The sequence below is a fragment of the Hyperoodon ampullatus genome, assembly GCF_949752795.1.
Source record: "Hyperoodon ampullatus genome assembly, chromosome: 9".
NCBI lineage: Eukaryota > Metazoa > Chordata > Mammalia > Artiodactyla > Ziphiidae > Hyperoodon > Hyperoodon ampullatus.
This window is the reverse complement of record NC_136922.1, coordinates 22411605-22422587: the sequence shown is the minus strand read 5'-3', so window position 1 is coordinate 22422587 and position 10983 is coordinate 22411605. Positions and strand designations below refer to the sequence as shown.

The 10983-nt window shown below is 46.3% G+C and overlaps 1 protein-coding gene across 1 annotated transcript; it reads left to right on the top strand.

The window, feature by feature from the left end:
• Window positions 1–4823: 4823 nt before the first annotated feature.
• On the top strand, window positions 4824–5908 carry PURB (purine rich element binding protein B; the record flags this gene model as incomplete). The annotated part of the gene is made up of 1 exon (XM_079711732.1): window positions 4824–5908. One exon carries the CDS (start codon window positions 4824–4826, stop codon window positions 5739–5741), a length of 918 nt encoding a protein of 305 aa, XP_079567858.1. The 3' UTR covers window positions 5742–5908.
• Window positions 5909–10983: the final 5075 nt, after the last annotated feature.

Here is a 10983-nt window from a genome sequence, read left to right as displayed (position 1 = left end):
TCCCTGCTGACTCTGGAACCTTCTACCACCTCGTCTTCCCCCCTGCTCTGGCACCAAGGCTCATCTGGGTGGCAGGAAGCATTTCGCTTGCTGTGGGGAGTTGAGCTAGCCAGGGCAGGGCGGGTTTTCAGACTGAAGTCAAGAAGTTTCTCCAGATCCAAAGTGAGAGACAGTCTACAAAATAACGCCCCTTCACCCCTCGGGTATGTCAACTCTGGGAAAGACACAGACAGGTTGAGAGAGAAGCGGCTCCAGAGTAAAGCAAAGAAGGATGAGGGCCCACTGGATGCAACGGGACCTTCTGTTGCTACAAAGGACATAATTGGGACATTTGGCAAAATCTAACTCAAGTCTGTCGAGTAGAGAAGAGTATCAGATCTCTGTTAATTGCTTGATTTTGATCACTGTGCTCTGGTTAGGCAAGAGAATGCCCTTGTTTTGGGAGAAGGATGCTGAAGAGTAAAGGGGCATCATGTCTGCAACTTATTCTCAAATGGTTCAGGAGGAAGAAAAACTATACAGAGAGATGATGAAGCAAATATGGTAAAATATTAACATTTGGGGGATCTGGGTGAGAAGGATTGTTCTTCAATTGTCCTGAGTTTCAATTTTAAGCTTAATAGGAAAAATAACAGGAAAACAAAGGTGCGCCTTACAATGTCTGACCGCTTCCTCCTTCTCCTGGCCTGAAACCAGGAGAAGGCTCTGGTCATCTGAGGACACTGGCCCCTGTCCCCCACTACCTCAGGGGTCTCCCCAGCCCTGGCAAGGCCTGCTCCCATCTGCTGCCTCCTGCTCAGCCTCCAAGCTGTTCTAAGTGACTCGAGAAAGTGTGCTTCTTCCCGGCCTTAGCGGGATCCTGGGCTATTCAGGGAGTCTCGTCCCTGTGCAAGCTTTCCAAGTCTTCACGGCCTCCTTCTCAGCACGTGGCCTCACTCTTGGGCCCTGGAGCAGACGCAGGAATGGCTCCAACGGCTCTCCTCTCCACCAGAAGCTCCTGTGCCCCTCCTCCACTCTCCCTGGTATCACAAGCCAAAGGATGCCTTCTCGCCTCCCAGGGCCAGCCCCCAACTCCCCCCAACGCCGTACCCACCTCCAGGACCTCACTCAACAACCTGTCCCCCTCAAAGCTCCCCCAGCCTCGGAGCTGCCTCAGGTATCTCTGGGCAAGGCAGCTTCGTGCTTCTCTTTGCCAGTTACCAGCCCCTCTGTCACCGGGGCAGCCCCTCAACCCATACTCCTGCCCTCATTCAAACTGTGACAAATGGCTTCCATGCTCCCCCCAAGGTGGCAGCGTCAAAGACAGAGTTCAGAATTGGAGATCTGAGCTGCAGTCTCTGCTCCACCCCTTCAGAGCTTTGCGATTCTAGGCACGTTTCCAGGACGGTGGGAAGCGTTTGTGTAGGTTCCCTATGAACTGTGACACCCAACCCCTGGCCTCATTCCCTGCCCATTTGTTCACCTGTCCCTGTTTTCTCTATGCAGCCTCCTGGGAGCTGCTGTCAAGTCCACGCTGTCTGCTGGTGGCTCCCAAACCTGCGTCTCCGCTGTGGCCCCTCTTCTCAACTCCACTTCTCTGGGTCCCACAGCGGCTTAGACACCCCTCCTCCGGCACCCAGCTGGCTCCTCAAACTTAAGATGCCGGTACTTAAGATTCACACTCACTCGTGCTGGATTTGCCAAAAGGCAGTCACAGCAAGTGCTTAAAGCCACCAAGAAGTAATAAATTTCCGGGGGAAGAAGCTGATATTCCCAAAATGCATCAGAGCAGCTCTTCCTGTTGGGTACTGTTTCTTGTGAATTACGGAGGGGAGGAGCACCTAACGTCTGCAGCATCTGGATCTCTGCAGTCTCACATCAGTGCCCCTGTCATCTCCAACAACGGCCTCGGCTCTAGTCACTCAGAGCACACACTCTGAAACCACTCTTCACTCCTCTCTCACATCCCCACGTCCGGTTTTTAATGTTTTATTTTTTTTAATATTTATTTATTTGGCTGCACGGGCTCTTAGCTGCGGCATGCAGGATCTAGCTCCCTGACCAGGGATCGAACCTGGGCCCCCTGCATGGGGAGCACGGAGTCTTAACCACTGGACCACCAGGGAAGTCCCCCCACGTTCGGTTTTTAAAGCTGGATCCTTCTCGTGCCCCAAAAAGCCCCACTGGCTCCTTGCCGCTCCACCAGCTGCGTCCAGTCCCCTCTGGCTTGGGTGGGCAGTGTGGTCTTTGCCTCCTGACCAAGCCCACCCATGCTGTCCTCTGCCATGGTCACCTCGTCCAAGCACAGAGGGGAGGCGTCACGCTCCTGTTCACATGGCTCCAGGGGCTCGCCCTCGACTCCAGCCCAGTCCCCTGCCCCCAGGTGAAGGTCTCCCCACCGGGCCCGGGTTTAGCTGCCTCCCACTCCTTTGTTCACCACCCCCTCCTCACACACCCTGGGCTCCAGCCAAACTAGACTTCTCGCCATCTGGGAACACATGTTCCCTCTGCCCAAAATAACCTACATTCATCTCCACCTGTCGAGATCTGTCCTTGAAGCGTTATTCAATAAATAGGACTGGGACAATTGGTCACTGGGAGGAAATTTTTTAGATTCCTTACCTCATACTATCCACCAAAATGTATTCTAGATAAACTAGACTTAAACATAAAATATCGAGTATCATATATTCAATAGAAATATATGATATAATCACATGTATTAAACAAATTGAACTGTAAAAAGTCTGAAAAAGTATGATTGTCGAATAGATGAAAAGGGAGAAGATGCTCCGCTTAAAAGCCAAGAATGAAATTTCAAAGGAAACAAAGCAATAGATTTAACTCATTAAATAGAACCGGACTCATTAAAACCAAACTGATAAGAAATGAACAGCGGGGGGACTTCCCTGGTGGCGAGGTGGTTAAGAATCCACCTGCCAAGCAGAGGACACAGGTTCGAGCCCTGGTCCGGGAAGATCCCACATGCCACGGAGCAACTAAGCCCATGCACCACGACTACTGAACCTGAGCTCTAGAGCCCGCGAGCCACAACTAATGAGCCCACCTGCCACAACTACTGAAGCCCACGCACCTAGAGCCCTGCTCTGCAACAAGAGAAGCCACTGCAATGAGAAGCCTGAGCACCACAACGAAGAGTAGCCCCTGCTCGCTGCAACTAGAGAAAGCCTACACGCAGCAACGAAGACCCAATGCAGCCAAAAGTAAATAAATAAAATACATAAATTTAAAAAAAAAAAGGCTCACAAAGGAATGGGTGGGCAGGCTCATTAAAAAAAAAGAAAAAAAAAGAAATGAACAGAGGGGTAGAGAGTCCTTCACATGAACTGACTGTTGGGGTCCCCTATTCAGGGAAGTGGTCTGGTTAGCAAGAAATTAGAGAAGGAGCTTCATGGACACCTTTTACGAAGGCCAAGTGATGCCTGACATCACATTCCTTCCCTAGGGATTTGAAATGTCCAAATCCTCTCCAGGATTGAAATGGTCAAGGCCCCAGATGTGATGTTTTCCCCTGGACTCTCCTGTGTTTGGTTGATAGCTATTATATAATTTTGTTTGATTGGGTCTTTTTTATGAAACAGGAGAAAGGGTGATTAAATACTTGGGGAGGGACTTCATTGGTGGTCCAGTGGTTAGGACTCCGGGCTTCCACTGCAGGGGGCCCGGGATCGACCCCTGCACCGTGGCCGAACCCGGCCAAAAAACCTGCCCCCCCCAAAAAACCTCGGGGCATGCTTCTTCTGTGCCAGTTTATGTGCTTTATGTGCATTATCTCATTTAATTCTTACAGCAGCCCTACAAAATAGGTACTATTATTCCCATTTTAAACGTGAGGCAACTAAGAGATTAACTGAAGTGCTCAAGACTTCACAGCTAGTATGGGATTCAGATCCAGGCAGAGTGACTCTCAGCACACACCTCCTCCCACCGAAAGACATACTTTTTTACTTTTAAAATCCATTCCAGTTTCTTCACACAATGTAACACATGAAACACGTATTCTTCTTGTGAAATGGCTGTCAGTCCCTGTACATAGGTGTTTGCTAAAAGTTAACTCCTTTCCTAAGCGCTCCATCGCCACTACCACTGCTTAGTTCAGGCCATCATTTTTTCTTATGCTGCTGTGACGGTGACGATGTTATCATGCATGCTCCAAGCACTATGTACGGTATTCCACGAACTAAAAATAAGAGTGCACATTTATTTAGCACTCACTATAACTCAGGTATTACGCTAAATATCACTCACGGCTTATCATCCAGCAATCCTATAAGTTAGTTTTGTTTTGAGTACAGATGACCCCCATATCCTCCCTCCTTTAATTCCTCTTTGCTTATAAAAATAATAACTGTATCATTTCCCTAGAATAAACCGCACTTATTTAAAGCGTACATTTCAGTGAGTTTTGACATACTTGTGAAACCACCACCACAAACAGGACGCAGACTGTTCCCGCGCTCATAAACTTCCCGAGCTCCTTCCCAGCTTAGCCCGCCCTGACCCCGTGCCCCCGCGGGCCCGTGACGTCACTGCCTTGCGCCCCGCCGCCGCTGTGCGCGGCGCTTCCGGCAGCGAGGACATGGGGGGCGGGGCGGGATGGCGTCACGGAGGCGTGCGCCGGAAGCGGGCCCGGCGGAAGTGGCGGGGCGGGGCGCGGGGGCGATGGGGGGTGGCGGCGGCGGCCGGCGATGAGCAGCGGGAGTGCGTGAGCGGGCCGGCGGGCGAGGCTGGGGGGCCCCGGAGAACGAGCCGCAGGGCGGAGGGCGGGGGCGCGAGCGCGGCGGGCGGCGGGCGGCGGCCTGGGCGCGGCGGCGGCCGAGAAGATGGCGGACGGCGACAGCGGCAGCGAGCGCGGCGGCGGTGGCGGGCCCGGCGGCTTCCAGCCCGCGTCCCGCGGCGGCGGCGAGCAGGAGACGCAGGAGCTGGCCTCGAAGCGGCTGGACATCCAGAACAAACGCTTCTACCTGGACGTGAAGCAGAACGCCAAGGGCCGCTTCCTCAAGATCGCCGAGGTGGGCGCGGGCGGCTCCAAGAGCCGCCTCACGCTGTCCATGGCGGTGGCCGCCGAGTTCCGCGACTACCTGGGCGACTTCATCGAACACTACGCGCAGCTGGGCCCCAGCAGCCCCGAGCAGGTGGCAGCGGCAGCGGGCGCCGAGGAGGGCGGTGGGCCGCGGCGCGCGCTCAAGAGCGAGTTTCTGGTGCGCGAGAACCGCAAGTACTACCTGGACCTCAAGGAGAACCAGCGAGGCCGTTTCCTGCGCATCCGCCAGACGGTCAACCGCGGCGGCGGCGGCCCGGGGCCCGGCGGCCTGCAGAGCGGCCAGACAATCGCGTTGCCCGCGCAGGGCCTCATCGAGTTCCGCGACGCGCTGGCCAAGCTCATCGACGACTACGGCGGCGAGGACGACGAGCTGGCTGGGGGCCCGGGCGGCGGTGCCGGGGGCCCCGGGGGCGGCCTGTACGGGGAGCTCCCGGAAGGCACCTCCATCACGGTGGACTCTAAGCGTTTCTTCTTCGACGTGGGCTGCAACAAGTACGGAGTGTTCCTGCGCGTGAGCGAGGTGAAGCCGTCCTACCGCAACGCCATTACCGTCCCCTTCAAGGCCTGGGGCAAGTTCGGGGGCGCCTTTTGCCGGTATGCGGATGAGATGAAAGAGATCCAGGAGCGGCAGAGGGATAAGCTTTATGAGCGACGCGGCGGAGACGAGTCAGAGGGAGAGGAGGTGGATGAGGATTGAAACGCTTAGCTTCCCCTACGGGCCTCCCCACCCCACCACTAGAGAGCCCCCCTTCCTGTTCATCCCAGTGAGCTAGTGGAGGGGGAGCAAGGGAGGCCCCAGAAGGAGAAAACAAAATTTAAAATAATATAGTTAATTAAGAGAAATAACCATAAGAGAGAACAGTCACGGACAATTAGAGAAAAGCAGTAAAGTTCCAAGGAATTGACAGCAACCTACAAAGAGAGGACAACAGCGCCTCCTCACCTGAGCAAAAGTCTCAGCTTCTATTGCTTCCCAGCTGAGGTTTCTAAATCCATCAGGATAATCCTGGGTGGGGTAGATCCTTGCACATTGGCCAACTAACACCTCTTGAGTTACCCAGACCCACTGATGACAGCTGAATTTGTATTATACCTGGGTAACCTGGTCTTAAGATAGTGTCTATCCCTTCACCTCCATTGAAATCAGCGTTTTGGATCTAGATCTTCATGGAATTCTTGTGAAGAGAGGCATTTGCAGTTACCCAGTTCTGAGGGTACAAATTTTATGAAAAGGAATGCAACTTTAAGTAATCATAGACAGGGCAAAATAAGAATTCAAGAAGCCACCAGGGAATACAGAAACAAATCGGATCCATTTTTTTATAAATGGTTTTGCATGGAACCTGGAACAAGGCCCATGTCTTGTCTTTGCAGAATTATTTTCCAGGATGCAGATGGATTCAGATGTCAGTCCTTGAACTAGAATCCGTTATTATAATATTTTGGAAGTTGGCAAAATTTTTTCAAAGATAAAAGCAGTTTTACATTGGGGGTTGCTGAGGTAGGCACAAGAAGAAATCAGGCATAAAGCACAAGGAAAACTGTTTGAGTGGATTGGTTGCTGCTCACTAAAGTTCTTCCCCGATCTCCAAATATGGAGGTCATGTCTTAGATATGAATGAGAGCCAGATCCCCGTGGCTCCACCGTGTGAGCCAGTGAATTATGGCTAATTCGGCAGTTTCAGCCACTGGTTGGCTGGATTTTAAACCGTAAAACTTGAAGATATCTACAAAAGGAACAGTGGCTACAAGCCTGAGCTTTAATGGAATATAAGTCCTCACAGAAAAGTTCGAAATAACCAAAACTGAAGTCTTCATCTACCTTCAGTTTAATCTGTGGATTTGTTTAAACACTAAAGATCCTCAGGTCCAGAATTCCAGCAACATTTATTCTTTTAAAATAAATTTTTAAGAACTTGATCCATTGTATCAGTACCTCACAATCAAAGTTGGCAAACGATGGATGAGTGATTCAGGCAGCGTGCCCTTTGGAAGCTGAAATCCATCTGAATGGAGCTGAAGTGAACGTGAATATGCTGACTATCCTGGAAGCATTTTTATACCATCTTGAAATTTCAACAAACTGCCTTTTGCCAGTTTATCCAGCTGTCTTTCAAGAATAAAAGTTGGGGTTTTCAAGGATCGCCTCTTCTATATTTTAAATGGATTTTCAGTATGATCTTTACTAATCAAGTTAATCCCACCCCATCAAAAGGTATTCCTAGAAGTGTCAGAACCTAGGTAACTGAATTGAATGGGAGCTAATGTTCTTTCCAAAGTTTTCAGGTATACTTTGTGCAACACCTTCTCAACCAGGAGGCAAGTAACCCCACTTCCACAATCTTAGTATTTTTTTTTTAACTGCATGCCTGCCCTTTATTTGAGCTGCCTTTTAATTTATTGCATACCCTTTTTATTATCTTATTTTGGTATTCAATCTATACAATCTTTTTGTATTTATTGGGAAATGAGTAATATACAAAAAGGTCGTTTTCATGAATTAGTGGCTGAGAGGGAGGGAATAATTGTGTATATAAAATTAGGCTTTTTTAAAAATTAGATTTGATTCAGAATATCTCATTTTAGATTTTTAAAAAATAGTGGAAGAGCCACAAACATTGGTGCCCTTTTCAGACTATTCCTCTACTCTCATCATCCACAGTAGACTTTTTAAACAGATTTTTTTAAAGCATTTTTTTTTTTAAAATTTTTCTCCGTTGCAAAGAATGTTTCCTAAATTGTATGGGAGCAATAGTATTTTTGATGTTTTAATGACATCCGTATACTTGTACTGTATTTTGTACTACAAGGCAGCTGTTTTCAATAATGTCCTGCTGTATTTACCTATGTGTTTTGAGTGTTTATTTCTTTGCTGCGGAGAACAAATCCCTAAATAGTTTTAGTAAAGGAGCTGAGAAGCTAGCGTTATTAGGTTTGCAGAAACTGTTTAAGTTTCAAACTCTGAGGCAGCAATGAAAATTAAGGTTGCAGCTCTTAGTTGATTGCTGTAACTTTTTCATTTTCAAAACATGTATAATTCCTGTAGAGACCAACTTGTTTTCCTGCTTCAGTGGTGGTTCTGTTGCTCAGCTGCCGTGAGCCAGTTCAGTTTTGCAAAGGTGCGGTACCTCTCCTTCTAAGGGGTTGGTTTATTCTTTTTTCTTTTCTTTTTGTTTGGCTGAATTGCAGTAACTAGCCTTGCCCTTTCTACTCTGTAGAAATGACAGGGTCTTCACAGTCCTTCACCAGTGGCTACTAAGCTATAATTAGCTGAACAGAAAGAATGTGGAAGTGGTCTGAGGCATATAGAGTATATGCCAAGAACACTACCATATATGGCATCAGCTTTGGTTACCAGAGAAATTTTCTTAGTCATTAGACCATATAACAGTAGTATATCATATGTAAATCTTTAGATATCAATTTGAGAATCCTCCAAAAAAAGGAGCAAAGAATGCATAAAGCTATGTGTTGGAAAAAGTAATTTATATTAAAATTTTGACCTGCCTATGTAAGATTAAGTGGTAAACGTCATAGTGGTGGGTTTTTAAGTCTTAACCAATCTCAAAGGTTTGTTTCTCCTGCAGGGGGTGGTTCATGGCCTCTTCTCACTGCAGGAAGATTACAGGAGGATGTGGATTAATTGTAGCATTCACTGATCCTCATTCCAGTACTAGGGACAATAGAAATCTGCAGAGCATAGAGACTACACTTTTGGTGTGTGGTTTGTTAAACAAGGTGATAGTAACAGGCTAGCTTTCAGAACTCATTCAAAATATTGCTTATTAAAGGAAATGATCTTTGTTAATTCCAGTCAGAAAATGGCATTCGTACAGACTATGGGAAACCAATTTTTTTGTCTTGTCTTTCAACCACTATTATGAACAGTGATTTAGGGCTGTTTTTCAGCTTTGGCAAACATCCCAGCTAATCACATGTTCAAAACAGTCATATTCCAGACAAGTAGGGAACTAAAATTCCTTTTCAGATAATTGGTAGAATGTTTGTTTCTCAAACTACTGCAGTTACAGACATGAGAAATCAAACTTAAGGAACAGAATCAAAAGAGCAAAAATCTGTGTCAAGATACTCCTCTTCCCTTCTGGTTTCTATTGTCCCTACCTATCATTCAAGTAGAATGGCAGTTCTAGTCAGCAAAGAAAATTTTCAGTGCATATGTTGCACAGTACAAAATGTAAATCTGTATGGCACCAAAAAATCAAAGTGAAAACCAAACCAAAAACCCAGACACCCTATGTTACTATGGGAGGCATGTAGGTGGTGTAAATGACTGTAGCTGTGATGCACACATGGCTACTTGTCAAGTCACTTTCCATAATTATTTACTGCAAAATGATTGAGAGGCTTTGGTGCAGGCAGCCTATTAACCTTCTACTTCCTTTGTTACCTCTCAATCACTTTGCAATAAATTGCAGGTCTTTTAAGAGATTCAAGCTTCAGTTTTCTCAAAAAACAAAACAATTTTCCTGGCTTATCTGAAAATGCAGGGTTGTGGGCAAAAGAGGCTGGTTATAATAATGCCCTCATATTGAGTGGTCTGTAAATGGCTGCACACTTCAGGCACTATAGTTGCTGAGGATGCTTTGTTAAATGTGACCTTGACTGGCTTTACAGGGGGTAGAATGTGCTCTATACAAGGTATTAAAAGGTAACTATTCATTTGAGTCTACCTTGCTCTTGAGGTGGATGAAATTAAAAAGCTTGAGTGTGTAAGCCATGCACATAGGTATTCTTCACTGTAAATTTTGTTTTCATTTTTAACCCAATTATGGTACTTTGTCCAATGCACAACTGATCTCTCAGTAGATATTCATTTGAAAATAGTGTGGCCTTGATCGGTGAGAAGGGGAAGGAAACAAGTGACTTTTTGCTTATGTAAAATGACTCGTTTGCCGAGAGTCATTCTGCAGCACCCTTAGTGTCTAATGCGTTTGTGATCAGTCTCCTTGTTGATTGGGGAAAGTTAATGTTTTTGACCCTGGAGTTATTAATTCAATTGAGTTGTCTTCTGTTTTTAGGAAGTATCAGAATTGCTGTGATAAAAAAGTTGACTGCTTTGATGTCCAATCTCAGGTTTTAGAATATATATAGTGGTGTAAAATTCCACTGTTAACTCTTAAAACAATTTTAATTTAGTACACCCTAAATGTCACCTGCATAAGGCCTGTTCAGAGAGCAGAGCCTCCCATCTTTTTGCTCCTTTTCCACTTTGTACTTCACTTGAGAAAGTGTCGCGTGATTTTACATTGTATATTTCCATTTTAACCCTGACATATTTCTCAAAGATAAAGCACTTTTTGATCATGAAATACATGGAATCTTTGTGTGATATGGATCATGGTTTCTCAGGCTCCCCTAGGTAATTTGCTTATAAATATCATTCTAACTGTGTAAGAAAAGTGGAAATCTTTGCTAATGTTAGAAAGTTTGTATTATTGATCTAGAATGCATTTTGCTAGCTTCCAATGGATGGGAGAGTAAATAATGCTGCATTCACAATATAATAAGTTACTTTCCCTTGAGCCTTAAGGTAACTTTTTTTTCTGTCAATAACAGCACTGAAGTTACAGTAAATGAATGAGATTACCAGTTTTCAGGGTTGGTTTTAGAGTACTGTAAATCAATTAGCTGTCTTCCTAAACAGTTACTATTCCCATTGAATAAACTGGATAATGGGTATGTGGGTGGGGCGGGGGGGGGTTGTTTGTAGAAAAGAAAAAAAGGAAAAAAAAAACCAGATTTACCTAAAGAAAAATATAGACACGAAAGAAGTACATGACAATGCCTCATTTGAAATTCCAGACATAAGGTGGAAATGGCAAATTATAACCTCATTTCCCTGTTTTTAATCTAGAAAAGCAAAGTCATTAATTTTCAAGTGTTAGCCCCCAGAAGCTTCAAGAGATAGACTGAACGAT